Raw genomic sequence first — 14,137 nt, forward strand, 5'->3', positions numbered from 1 at the left:
AATCTGATCCCCCTGTCCGGGATGTCCGTGAAAACGGCTGACCTGGCCATGTTTCATATGGTCCAAGTCCAGATGTGGGCAACGTTGCCTGAGATCATTGTTGAGGTCATGACTGCGGCGCTACACCGTGCACATGTGTACACCAAGCACCGCTGGCAGAGGCATGCAAGCGCGCATCTGACAGGTCATTACATGCACATGTGCACACTGTGGCAACCAACTGATGCATTCAATGTTGTATTGCAAGTTGCGCAATGTCAAACATGGGACCGACCCACCAAGGCCTCGCAATTCCTTACAACGGCCTCAGCCACAAGTTGTGTTCGCATATCAAGAACCTCTGGGACCTAATGCACAAGATTACGCTGGTCACCAGTACTGCTAAGTGCCACTGCATGTACATGTATACACCACTGCACTTTGCCAATTTGGCTCTACAAAACTTATGAAAAGCTGGCAGCTGCTCGCAGGTTGAAATATCAATAGTGGAACTACAACAAGCTTCCAGCAAACTTGAAGTGCGTCAGGATCCTGCTACTAATCTACAACTCAAAGCCATTGATGCCTGCGCACACTCTCTTTTGCGTGCACTAAATCAAACTGGTGGGATCCAAAAACACAGGGGTTTGCAAGGACGGCAGCAAGCTTTTTAAAGACACTTTTACCAGTCCGCCCTGTTTGGGAAACAATTATCACATTAGAGTTCCTTCTATTTCCTGCTCTAGTTATGCTGCGTCAACCAAGCTCAGGGCATGACCGTCCCCGTACATGATGTCCAAACAACCCCTGTCCAACATGCCCGCAAGGAACACATTCCTCAGCCTTCTGCAGCAAGGGCCTGATGGCCCGCGTGCACTTTTGCAATGCCACCTGCATCAGCCAACTACTTCTATCCCTGTGCATTGAGGCCCAGGTGTACAGCCCCCTCACAGCCATCCAAGCTGTCCGCTACGCCCGTCCGACACCCTCCCACTGCCACCTCTTGCCACAGCATTCCTCACTTCCACTTGCTCGCATTTCCGCCGCGGCCCTCACTTGGGCTTGCCTGCTGCGCTGCCGGCCGCATCATCGGGGCTGGACTGGGCTGCATTCGTCGGCGAGTACTGCGGCGAAGTGGGGCTGTACTGCGGGGAAGTTGGGCTGTACTGCGGCGATGTTGGCGAGTACTTGGGCGAGCTCGGGCTGTACTGGGGAGACGTAGGTGAGTACTGCGGGGACGTCGGCGAATACTGGGGGGACGTCGGGGAGTATTGTGGCGACGTGGGGCTGTACTGCGGCGATGTGGGCGAGTACTGGGGAGACGTGGGCGAGTACTGCGGAGAGGTTGGCGAGTACTGCGGCGATGTGGGGCTGTATGCCGGCGAGGTTGGGGAGTAACCTGTTGACAAAACAACACCACTCATTAGATCAATAAGTCACATCAGCAACATGAGTGACCTTCCGCGCTCCATAATGAATAGACCTAGCCGCTCAAAGCCAAGCTCGCACCCAAGAGAGGTGCAGAGGAAGGCCTGACTCTTCGACTAGCTGCCAAACACGCATGCTGTGGAGGGCAAGGCACAAAGGAGACAAGAGCAGGGACAGCACAGGGTGATCGGGGAGTTGGCTTACTTGGGCTGGTGGGCGAGTATTTGGGCGAGGTTGGGCTGTAAGCCGGGCTGGTGGGTGAGTACTTGGGAGACGTGGGGCTATAGGAGGGGCTGGTTGGGCTGTATGCCGGCGAGGTTGGCGAGTACGCCGGACTTGTGGGCGAGTAGGCCGGGCTCGTCGGTGAGTATGCCGGGCTCGTCGGAGAGTAGGCCGGGCTCGTCGGGGAGTAGGCGGGGCTTGTGGGTGAATATGCTGGGCTCGTGGGAGAGTAAGCCGGCGATGTGGGCGAGTAGGCCGGGCTTGTTGGCGAGTAGGCCGGAGACGTTGGGCTGTATGCCGGCGATGTGGGCGAATAGCCTGTGGCACACACATGCAATTCTCAGAGAAAACGCCCCACAACGACAACTAATAACACTACCATCTACAGCAGTCACCAGTGCAAGAGGAGCATTGTGTCACAAGTTATCAGCAGCATACACACCTGGGGAGGTTGGCGAGTAGGCGGGGCTGGTGGGGCTGTAGCCAGGGGAGGTCGGCGAGTAAGCAGGGGAGGTGGGCGAATAGCCCGGGGACGTGGGCGAATATCCCGGGCTGGTGGGCGAGTAGCCAGGCGACGCACTGGGGCCCGGGGAGAACATGTTATTGCCCATGGGCGAAAACAGCGCCGCGCCTGCCATCGGGGACATCGCATTGGGAGACATGAAACCTGCAAGCAGGCACAGATTGTTCAGTACCCCCAGAAGTAAAGGGAGCACATTAAGGAAGTGTAAATGTGCTCTGAGCAGAATGCATGCAAGGGGAGAAGGAGGAAAGAGACGCACTGGATGGCGACATGCGACTGGGGGTCATCCTGCCAGGTGTCATCATGCCGGGCGTGCGCCCCAGCGCGTCAAACTCCAGCTCCGGCGCATACTGGACCTGCAAACGGATTCAAAGTAACAGTGTCAGAGCTGTGTAAGAGCCCTGCCAAGCTGGCGTCCACAATGCAAGCCACGATGTGTTCCACTAGGATGATCAGCCCTGAAGCTTGGATGGTGGCAATCTTTTCGTGATCAGGCAGACTACTCAGGGGGTGAAAGGAAGTGCCCCTTTGAACCGAGCCAGGCCTGTCTTTCACAAATCCCTGCTATGCATGCTGTGATAGGGTGCCATCTAGAGGTCATCGGGTCACTAATGACCAGAGGAATACAAAAGGAAGGTTGTAAGGGGCGGCAGCACAGTGAAGTGCGGCTGATGGGCTCACCTCGATGGCGTCTGCCAGCTTGGACTCGTCCAGCATGAGGCCAAAGCTGCCCGTGCCCAGCGGCGCCAGCTGGCCCAGCATGATGTTCTCGCTCACCCCCGTCATGTGGTCCTTCTCAGAGAAGGCCGCCGCCCTGTGTGTACACCCAACTATATCAAACCTCCAGACTCCTGCCATTGTGAACTTCACCAGCCTGAACGTTCCTCGTTGTAAGGATCACCCCCACACGACTGAACTCCTGAAGAACGCAGGTGATTCTACCAGATGATGGGCCAACCTGCAGGCTTCATGCCCTGATGCACATGCACGCAAAGAGTGAGGGATGGCACCATACCGTCGGCCAACAATGCGGCCCATGCCCAGATGAGGTGAAGCATGGGATGAGATTGCTGAAACTTGTATGCTCCACTACTGCGTGCATGCATGCATGCACAGAGGTAGAGGATCTGAGAGTGGCGCCGTGCCTGAACAGGATGTCGACGGTCTCCTCGAAGGAGCACTGTGCGAGGGGCCCGTTCTCCTGTCGGTTGATGCCGTGGCGGGTGATGGCCATGAAGTGGCCGCGACTGGTCATGGAGTCCACGAGCGCTGCCAGGTGGCGGTAGTTGACGTAGGAGCCGTCAAACTCGATGACGCCGCGCATCTCCTTGAGCAGCGCATTGCGCGCGGCCTCAATGCCCAGCACCTCTATGATCTCCACCAGGTGGTTGCTGATCGTGCGCCGGTAGTCCACGTCCGGGTGGCACATCACCTGCGCACGCGCAGCAGCACCACAGCTCTCAGCACGACTGAGTTCTGTGGACCCCCACGAACGCAGCTGGACCTGGAAATATTGTACTTGACATGAAAGACAGGAGGGCTACCACCAGCCTGGCTTGGTACATTAGCCCACCATTAACAGTTCAGAGAAAAGTGCGACTGACTTGAAGTCTGTTCAGGCTGCCAGCAATGCTCTAAAACCGCTTTTCCGGCTCATGCAGCCCATGTGGGTGAAGCATCTTCACATCAGAGTTTATGGATAGCTGGAGAGCATAGGACAGCAGAGTGGAGTGGATGGCTCACCTCTGACAGGTTGACGCCCTCCGTGTCGAGCACCCACTCGCTATCGTTGGTGTAGCCGTCTGGGGCATCGGAGCTCGGCACGATGCGCTTGGACTCGCGCAGGGACACCTTGTGGATGTCCGGTATGCCTTGCAACGCAACCTGCATGGTGCGCACCATCATGACATTGAAAACAGAGATCAAACTTCTCTTAAATCTGTGAACTTTGACTTTGCAGTCACAGGGAACATTTTGGCCAAGGTATGCATAGTAGAGCTATTGCCAGGGACGTGTGTCTCAGGATGTGCCTAGTTGGGGAGCTGTAGCAGGCGCACCTGGGACAGCATCGTGGCCTCGATCTTCCTCAGGAACACATCGTCCGTCTCCGACTGCGCCTCTGCCTCCTTGCCGCCCTCATCGTTCAGCACGCGGATCTGCATCAACCCAAACACACTGCTGAAAACCCCTGTCCAAGACTGATCAGCTGTTTACAATGACACACTTGATCCTGCAATTGGGCAGGCCACAACCCAAAAACACCCAAGACAAGGGGACGTTCATGGACACAGACTGCGTGACTGCCATGAAGTGGACGATCAAGAGAGCAACTACGCACCCGCAGGATGAGCTTGGGGGCATTGTCGTCGTTGAAGATGCAGGTGAGCTCGTCTTCAAACTCGGAGTTGATGCGCTCGGCGATGTCAGACATGGACAGCTTCTTGTCCACCATCATGTCGCGGTTGAGCTCGATGCGCAGCAGCCAGGGCGACATGCGGTTCACGTCCATGTCCTCATCCGGCATCTCAAAGTAATTCTCCACAAACTCCCGGTCCTCGTCGATCACCGTCGTCTGCGCACACCACGCCCCTCGGCTCAGGCACACATCGCATGCATGCACGGCGCCTTGCTCACATGACGAGGCACATGCGCCATAGAGCACACTTGTTCTTTGATACTCTGAAAATTGCCGGCAGAACGGTCCTCGTCGAGGAGAAGTGCGCATTACGGCACGGGTGATGCAGGACTGCACTTTCCCAGGAAAAGGCTGAACTGCTAATATGCGTCACAAGATACAGGAGCAAAGTGGTAAGATGGCACACAGCCGCACGTACCGTAGGATCAGGATCATAGTAGATCTCTGTTGCACCAGTGACCTTGCGGAGCGTGGTGTACTCCAGGCTGCACTGCACCTGCTTGGCAGCCTGCATGGCATCGGAGACACAACAGCTCAGCATCGCCATTTCCCACAGCCCCTACCCAGCAACAATGAAACAGAGCAGCAGCATCGGCAGCTCTCAGACACACGCCAGGAGCAATGAAACAAACAGGTGAAGCAGATTGGAGCATCCACAACCCACAGAAAAGAGCAAGCCATGTGTGATGCTCATAGGAAGGCTGCATGCATGGGCAGGCTCCAACCTCACGGTCGCGCGAGGCCTCCCCGAGCAGGAACACGGTGAGCGAGGGCGTCTTGATGTTCTTGGCGATGTTGATGATCTCGGTCAGCCGCGGCACGCCCAGCGTGACGTTCTTGGCGGACACACCGGCAAAGTGGAACGTATTGAGCGTCATCTGCGTCGTGGGCTCGCCGATGGACTGCGCCGCCACCGTGCCGATCATCTCCCCCGGGTACGCAAGCGCCTGCACAGCCAATGCAGGCTCGGCCACTGGATAAGACGCCCCAGCATCTTGATGACAGCTGCATCGCAACCTCCTCAATGATATAATGAGGGCAGTGCCCTCACAAAGACTAGATATTGAGGCGTCCCTCCAGCGGTGGCGCAAAGCCTCAGGGCTCCATCAGCGCTGGCATCCAGCGCGTGGCAGGACACATAATTTGTCTGCAGTCTTGACGTCCTAGCATCCTTGTAACCGGCAAAAGAAAGCTCTATTATGATTCGTCCAAAGGCAGGGGTGACTGGCGTTAATTGCTCACTGCATGGAAGCGGGTCTCGATCTCGCCCAGGATCCAGTCAAAGGCCTCGCGATTGAACTTGTAGTCGCGGATGACGCGCTTGGAGGCGAAGGTGGCGCGCAGGAAGGAGAGGAACAGCAGCGTGGCGTTGCGCTGCGCCTCCTGCGATAGCTCGTCCGGGCCGTCCACCACTATCAGCTTCTGCTGAAGCTCCCGAACACGCATGACCACCTCCACCGGGTTCAGGCCTGCGCCAAGGTCAGCGCTGCGTCAGCTGGGGCTACAACAATTTATTTGAGAGTATGAGATAGGTACGGGACCAAGCCAGCAGCTTTCTGCAGAGCCTGTATGCCCGAATGCCAATTAGAGAAAGAACACAATGTGACGACTCTGTACTTCTCTGTGGAGTCAAAGACATCAGCACAGACCCAGAAGGTACAGAGATACTGTGGATAGTACGCCAAGGGTGCATTGTCTGGTGGTGCACCGCATTGATGCAAAGTGCAAAACTCCCAATGCCCAGGCAGAACATCCGCCAAGTAGTACACTAAGTCCCTCTGAAGCGAGCAACTGAATCAGCAGAGACATTGCAAGATTGTGGAGTTGCTCTGACCTGAGGATCCTGGGCGGTGCGGGTGGCAGTGGAACATCTGCTGCGCGTTCCAGATCAGGCGCTTGAAGTTGACAGGCAGCTGCACGCCGGCATCCCCCGTGCGCATGACCTCTGTGCGCAGCGTCTTCAGATCTGTCTCCAGCTGCACAAAGACACACACACACACACAAATGCGTAGGTATACAATCAAAATCAGTGCTGAGCTGCCAATACTTTCTTTGCATCCACAGCCTTGCACACGTCCGGAGAAAAGAGCGCAAGCTCGCAAAGCCACCAAGTCCCAGTGTTTTGGGTAAGCAAGCTTGATTGAAGAGATCTGGAGCACACCTGCTCATACTCTGCATCCAGAAGCTGCCTGGCCTCCACGCTATGGCGCAGCTGCTCAGCCGTCTCAGGGTCCAGCCAGTCGGGCGTGCCCCTGCCAGGAGACACGTCCAGGTAGAACTTGTTCTACACGCCCACACATAATGTCAAATTTGGAGCCCCACGTGTTCCCACAGAACATATCTTCAAGCACTACCTCTGGCAAGAGAGCCAGTGACACCCTTTCCAGCACGAGGGGCAATTACAATTGCAAGGCAATGCATACATGTGTGCAAATCTCAGAAGCATGTGTGCGCTGGGTGTCCGATGCCTTCAAGCCAAGCTCCAACTGAGCAGGGGTTGTGTCTCACCCTGAACTTCTCCTCGGTCATGCGCAGGTGTTCCAGCTTCTGGCTTTCGATGGCAGTGCCGTCCATGCCGTCCTCACCGTACAGGAACTGCACCACGCTCCCATTCGCTGTGCGCACCGTGCCATCATACCTGCACGCATCAGCATATTCTTTTATTAGCACCTCCCATCTTGAGCAGAACCCCGTTGCATTGGTTCCCTTTCCAAACCTGCCAACTTGCAATGGACAGCAAGATTGTGTCCGCATATGCCCACTTTCTAGTAGCAAGCCTACTTTTGCCAGCCCATTTGTGCCTATTCCATGGAGTGTTGGATGGCACAATGAAGGATCAAAGGTTTTTATGAGGTGGTGAGCGGGGCTCACTTGATCATAAGGTCCTCCATGGCCTTGACCAGGCGGCGCTGGATGTAGCCAGTTGAGGAGGTCTTGACAGCCGTGTCAATCAGCCCCTCGCGGCCGCCCATGGCATGGAAGAACAGCTCCTGCGGGGTCAGGCCGCGCAGGTAGGAGTTCTCCACAAAGCCGCGCGACTCAGGGCCCAGGTCGTCCTTCGTGAAGTGCGGCAGCGTGCGTCTCTGGAAGCCGAAGGGTATCCGTTTGCCCTCCACGTTCTGCTGCCCCACGCAGGCAATCATCTGCACAGCACACGCACTGTCAGCACCTCAAACAGAACATCCATGCTTACATCTCTCGCTGGCTACGCGAGGCAATGGAATAGAATAGCAGAAGTTACTCACAGCACCAAGGAAGGGCCTAGTGCCAAACAATTATATTCCTTACCAGGATTGTCAGACAATCTTGGCGCATCACAGTGTACAAATGTAAGGAGAGCTCACTGACTTCACCGGCGGCCGCATAGCAAACCTTCACCTTGAACAAGTTTACTCTGGCAATATGTATCACATGCTGATCATGCAGATGGGGCATGGCCATTCAAAGCTAAGAGGTCCAGTCAAGCACATGCCAAGGGGAGGGGCCCACCTGGGAGATGTTGATGAAGGAGCCCTTGGAGCCAGCGGTCACCATGCGCACGACGTTGTTGGTGTCATCCAGTGAGCTCTGCGCGAGCTTCCCGGCGTCGTCACGCGCAGTGTTGAGCACCTGGTTCACCTGCTGCTCAAAGGACTCCATCATGGTCATGCCCGGCCGCGCCTCCAGGTCCCGGTTCTGCAGCTTCTCCGTCAACAGCTTCACCTTCTCTTTTGCCTGCAAGTGAAATAAAAAAAATTATGCAATTATTACATGACATTACACAGTAACCAACCAGAAGAGCAGATGCAGCAACGCAAACCTAGGCAACCTCTGACCGGATTAAGATTTGCATGAAGCCATTCACAGGATCATCCGTCAGACGCTCTCCTACCCAGTCAGATGCGCTGCATGCAAGGCTGCATGAGCAAAAGAAGGCAAAATGCCATTTATTGCACGCCCACGATTTTAGCACGCTCTCGGTAAGAACAGGTTGCATTGCAAGGATGATGGTGCTTGCAAGAGCAGAAGAGGGCAGTGGAGAGAAGGGGAGCACCCCACCTCAGCGATGGTCTCGCTGATGATGTTCATGGTCTTGGCGTCGGCCACGGTGTCGCCGATGCCGATGGAGAAGCCGTGCTGCAGCAGCCAGTGGTTGGTGGTGTACTGGCTCTGCGACAGGAACGCACGCGCGGCCTCGGGGCCCTCCTCCATCCAGATGACATGGATCAGCGATCCAGCGCTCGCTCCCAGTGTCTTCTTGCACAGTGTCCCCGTCAGCAGCTCCCCGTTCTGAATCAGGACCTGCCGCCACAACGTATTAAGCTCAATGACTCAGCTCGTTGAATTGGCTCGTTGCATCAGTCCACCAGAAGAATCTACATATCGTTTCAGCACCTCCCGCCAGAACATATTAAGCTCAATGGAGCAGCTTGTTGAATCAGCCAACCAAAAGAATCTATGTATCGTGTTGTCCAAGCAACGTACGAGCTGCAGAGACTTAGTTGGCCGATGCGCAAGTGGTCGGCGATTAAACATGGTGGAGGCTGAAAGATGCGGGTGAGAGCAGGAGCTTACCTGGGAGTCTGAGGGAGAAAAGTCGAGGGGCTCATTGTCCTTGTACCAGGCTGATTGGCGGCGGATGTTCACCCGCGGCATGAACAGGTTGTACACCTGCAGATTTAGCCAGAACACCGCTCATAAATCAATCTTCACCCGCAAAAGCAAAAGTGAAGACCTAGCATTGCCCTTAACCCATGCGCTTCAAATTCTCCAATTGCAAGAGAGCCCGGCGAAAGTGTGGAGCAGGAGATTACCTGCTTGCCGGTCCAGAGGGGCTTGGGCTTGAGGATGGCTGGCATGGGGATCTTGCCGTCCCAATCCTCCAGCCACATCAGGATGTTCATGAAGAGGTCCTTTTCGATGAAGGTGTCGCGCTTAGTCATCAGCCGGCATCCCAGCAGCGTGTCTTGCACGATGCCAATGACCGGCTTGTTCGCCTGCAACGCCACACACCAGTCAGGCGCCATGCATAGAGGGCCAGAACATGCCCACCGGAGCCATGTATTTCACTTCAACGTGGAAGCAAAGGAATAATGCATGCGCAAGCATCAGCTGCCTCATAGAGCAAATCATGGCATTTTCGCATCAGCAGAGCAAGCATGAGAGGCCCCTAATTGCACGCGTTGGATTCCTTCAGCGCATGCTGGCGTCTTTAAATTAGCGGAAGGCTTGAAAGACAGCAGGAAAGATGGGGGCATACCTGAGGGGACACGATGTTGCGCGGCACCATCATGATCTCGCGGGTCTCAGTGCGCGTCTCGGGGGTCTGGGGCACGTGCATGTTCATCTCGTCCCCGTCAAAGTCGGCGTTGTAGGGCGACGTCACTGACAGATTCAGGCGGAACGTGGAGTACGGCAGGATCCTGACTTTGTGCCCCTGCATGATGAACAGCACACAGCAGCCATCAGAACATCGCCTTACCCTCACAAGTGCGCAGATGAGTCATCCTTCACATGCAACCCTTCCTGACCTCTTGCTCAGTGCAGGACGGCAAGATGAGGCGGCAAACACATTACTGCAATTGACGACAAGCTCATTGCAGGATGCCACAAGATCGCAGCAACTCAGGTCTCTGTATGAGTAATAAGCAGGTCTGGGGACCACTAAGTTGGTGGTGTACAGCAAGGTCCGCACCATCATGGACATCTTGTGCAGGCTGGGCTGGCGGTTGAATAGCACGTAATCGCCGTTGACCAGGTGGCGCTCCACCTTGTAGCCAAACTCCAGGTGGCGGTCAGAGTCCTTGCGCAGGAAGCGCAGGTCCAGCCGCTGGCCGTCCTCCCGGATGATGTACTTGGCGCCTGTCTGCCCCGCTGGCGGGTGCGGCCCGTTCTCCACCAGCTGCTGCAGCCTACACATGCAATCCAGCTCGTTTTGAGCACAGCCTTTGCGCAACTTTCGAATGGAGACTTAATTTCACAATGCTCCTCCTATGAGCAAAGCCTCTATGCAGCTTGATAGATCTGGCATTCAGGCTCTCGACGAAAGCCTTACAGGGGGTTTCCGCATCTCGGTCACACCACTCCTGCATATTGCTGATGTACATCAAGCCTCCATACGTAAGCCTTACAAACACTCTTCACAGACTCAAATCAGCACCCCCAGTAGGACTGATGTGACCCTGTAAGACCCACGTGCAGCAGAGCATTATGCCAAGCCACAGTGGAAATATGAAAGGTATTGAAGCGTGGGGCACACCACTTGTAGTTGTGGGGAGTGACCGTTTCGGGATAGGTGAGGTTGAGAGCGATGGACCAGGGGACGCCCAGCTCATCAATGGAGATGTTGGGGTCTCCTGAGATGACTGTGCGCGCTGAGAAGTCCACACGTTTGCCCATGAGATTCCCGCGCACTCTCCCCTCCTTGCCCTGCACACAATGACGCTCTCTTGAACACATTTCCGGCTAAATACATTTCTGCACTACTCCTCTATAACAGGATGTCAACGGCACTCAGGTGACTACGTTGTGACTTCTGGAGTTGCGATTATTCTCCCATTTCTTGTTTGTCAGAAAGACAGGCAAAGCAAGTCATGTATAAGATGAAAAGCAGCCCACCTTGAGCCGCTGGCTGATGGATTTGATGGCGCGGCCGCTGCGCTGCTGGGACACCGGGATGCCGGGCTTGGTGTTGTCGATGTAGGTGGCAACATCATGCTGCAGGACCTCCACGTACTGCCGGATGATGTGCTGCGGCGCCCCATTCTCCTCCGCCTTCCTCAGCGTGTTGTTGTGCCTGATGATCTCCGCCAGCTTGTGGGTCAAGTCATCCTCACATCTGCACAAAACAATGACAGCCATCGCAATTAGACCTTCTGTCTTTTCTCTACCAGCAAGAATTCCCTGCAGTTCTCTCGAGAGGCATGGACTTTGTGTCCTGCATGACCATGCCTCAGACTGATGGCGCTTCAACATCGGGGCGGTAGAGCTGTATGATCATTTTCTCGCATGGTGTGCCTGAGATCTCTGCCACTTGCTAGTGAATCCAGACTCTCTGGAACGCGAGGGACGGGGACCTGCCTGGCAGAGGAGTCCATCATGACGCTGGGCCGGACAGGGGGCGGGGGCACCGGAAACACGGTCATGACGAGCCAGTCCGGCCGCGCGTATTTGGGGTTGTAGCCCAGCGCGATGCAGTCCTCGTCGGAGATGCGCTTGAGGATCTCATGCGCCTTCTCTGCCGTTATCTCCTGCCGCCGCTCCACCTCTGCCCCCATGTCAATATCCTCGTCGTCCTCCTGATACATATCCGACAATGCCTTCAGCACCTGCCCCACTAGTTAGAAAGTAGAGCGCAGGAAGTACACAGTACAGCTGAGGAGAATATGCGCCTGCAAGAGATGTGGCCGTCAGCAATGCTCAGTCTGGGGATGTGCGGTGTCAAGGAGCGTGCCTTAGGCCGAGGGAACTCCGCCATGATGCGCAGCAGGCCCTCGAACTTGTAGGCCGGCTGCGGCGCCCCCGTCTCCTCGTCGAAGCGCTTGCTGCCGCACACTGCCACCAGGGCTCGGCTGCGCGCCTCTCCATTTTTGATGCGCATGACCTGCTTAAACTTGGGATCATCCTGGAATCCACAACACAATATTCTGTTATTGCAGCAGGTGGCAATATTGTTGAGTTGAGTGTCCGGTTGTCGCAGTCAATATCAAAGCCTCAACAGCGCCCATCGAGAGAACGTGCATCAAAGAAGCGTCAAGCACAATTATGCAGCCTAGAAGGTGCCTTGCCGCGCACCTTGTCCACCAAAAGCTTGGAGGAGTGGTAGCTGACGCAGCGCAGGACCCTCATCAGCTCTTTCGTCCAACCGATGTGGAACACTGGCTTGGCCAGCTCGATGTGGCCAAAGTATCCAGGCGAGTCCTGCTGGTTTGCGCCGTCTGTTGTGCACTTGATGGCCCTGTCCATCGTGCCCAGCCTGGGATCTGATAGGCCATTAAGCTTCGGCCTGCCCTGCTCATATGCTTGAGGCACATCGATCTTGGCCACCGAGTAACGTCTCTGCACCGCATAAGAAGAAATTGATGTCCACGCACAAGACGCAGCTCCTAAAGAAAAACACAGAAAACCAAAACTATGACTGCCGCTGGAATAGCCACAAAGGCTGGTGAAGCTAACAGAAGTGATTGTGAAAAGCTGTACAAAAATCGATTTCTCGTCAAGGCCACTTCAAAGCAATCGCATCAGGCGAGAGCGATCTGAGGACTGGAAGTGCCAACCAGTATTAGCAAGGCGCATGATGATGGGAGTGGCGCAGGAAGCAAGATGTATCGCACCAGGTAATCAGGATCAAGGATCCCAAATTGGATACCCTTCACTCGTCGCAGAGGTGCGGAGGAGTAGCTGAACCTGTCCATCTTTGCAGGTAACCTGCAACGAGACCCTCAGCCAAGGTTCTCACTTCATCTGCTTCAGACAAGCTCCGGATCCATCTCCTGAAACATGGCTCGTGCGTAGTCCTTCTGGTAGGACCAGCACGGGCTCGTGGAATTTCAATGAAGCTGCCTTGAGTAAATGCCTACAAACCCTCATCATGCCCCTGAAAGATGGGGGTCAAATGTGAAAATGCCCTACCGGAAGTTTCGGCACCAAAACAGGCTTACTTCGCTGCAAACTTCATAAAATGTTTCGGAGCGCGTATTTTGGCTGCGATTGCGTGTGTTGCACCCTTTATTGGGTGTTTCCACATTGTGCGCTTGCATTCAAGCTATTGTGGAACGTGAGTAGTATGATCGGGGGTGCGGGCCCGGGGTGTTCTGGTTGGGTTTGAGTCTCGCAAGCGTGCACAGGAACGACCGAAGGCAGCCCTTCCCTAGAAACTTGTTTTATCAGGAAATTTTCAGCTTCAAGTTGACGACTTAAAAATGATTGCTGGCAGTCCGCAACCTCAACGTCGACGGAGTTTCCGTTCCGATGGCTAGCAATGGCATTCATACTCTGACTGACACGATGCACATCTGAAGGAATGAATCAGGACGTCAGTAATCTTTTCGGGTTGGAACAATAATGGGAAAGCGTCATGAGCGAGCTCTGTCCTTTGACGCTGCTCGGAGTTTGGAATCCCAGAGCAGCTTCAGCACTGTCAATAGTTTGGACTCGCCTTCACAAGTGTCCAGCAAGCGGTCATCGCGAGATCTTCATATAAATTTACGGTACGTCGTTCCAAAGGTGTTCTCTTGTCGTTTACTGCATTCTGGTAAACTTAGGAGCTTGCTCGTACCAGCCCTTCTAGCTTGATTTCTCTGACTTGCATCACGTGGTCTGTTCAACCCTCCAGATCTGGGCCACGGCCGCCAAGGTCGGGTTTCGAGACAGCATCATCTCTGACTTATGGGCGGTTGGGTACTCTGCCCCTGTACTCGAGCAACAGCCTTCGCACAACCAACAGCTGCTCTGTGGATGACCTATGCCAATCACCCCCTCCAACACCAAAGGTACGCCTACATGCGGCAGAGAAGAATGGCCCAGAGGAGGCAGCTTTAGATGATAGGGGACCGTGCACAAAGGGAAGGCTGTGATCGCCTGCCTGATGG

At 55.1% G+C, this 14,137-nt stretch overlaps 2 protein-coding genes across 2 annotated transcripts; one reads left to right on the forward strand and one right to left on the reverse strand.

Moving 5' to 3' along the window:
- Positions 1-174: 174 nt before the first annotated feature.
- Positions 175-973, forward strand: COCSUDRAFT_31953 (hypothetical protein). Its single transcript, XM_005651714.1, has one exon. The coding sequence runs from the start codon at positions 264-266 to the stop codon at positions 447-449; it is 186 nt and encodes a 61-aa protein (XP_005651771.1). The 5' UTR covers positions 175-263; the 3' UTR covers positions 450-973.
- Positions 974-1,688: 715 nt separating this feature from the next.
- COCSUDRAFT_26599 (beta and beta-prime subunits of DNA dependent RNA-polymerase) lies at positions 1,689-12,608 on the reverse strand (the record flags this gene model as incomplete). Its single annotated transcript, XM_005651715.1, has 27 exons — positions 12,342-12,608; positions 12,017-12,171; positions 11,920-11,938; positions 11,618-11,842; positions 11,166-11,378; positions 10,807-10,976; positions 10,243-10,459; positions 9,808-9,984; positions 9,362-9,544; positions 9,123-9,218; positions 8,607-8,849; positions 8,058-8,282; positions 7,440-7,711; positions 7,077-7,206; positions 6,730-6,852; positions 6,403-6,544; positions 5,811-6,037; positions 5,294-5,515; positions 4,987-5,076; positions 4,491-4,724; positions 4,210-4,308; positions 3,896-4,036; positions 3,298-3,584; positions 2,834-2,966; positions 2,423-2,490; positions 2,050-2,208; positions 1,689-1,968 (listed from the first exon to the last, which is right to left on the reverse strand). Exons 1-27 carry the CDS (start codon positions 12,510-12,512, stop codon positions 1,689-1,691), a joined length of 4,701 nt encoding a protein of 1,566 aa, XP_005651772.1. The 5' UTR covers positions 12,513-12,608.
- Between the last annotated feature and the right edge of the window lie 1,529 nt (positions 12,609-14,137).

This window comes from Coccomyxa subellipsoidea (assembly GCF_000258705.1).
Source record: "Coccomyxa subellipsoidea C-169, whole genome shotgun sequence".
NCBI lineage: Eukaryota > Viridiplantae > Chlorophyta > Trebouxiophyceae > Coccomyxaceae > Coccomyxa > Coccomyxa subellipsoidea.

Excerpts from the sequence above, each read along its gene's own strand:
- COCSUDRAFT_31953 (XM_005651714.1), top strand. The coding sequence starts at position 264 with ATGGGACCGACCCACCAAGGCCTCGCAATTCCTTACAACGGCCTCAGC.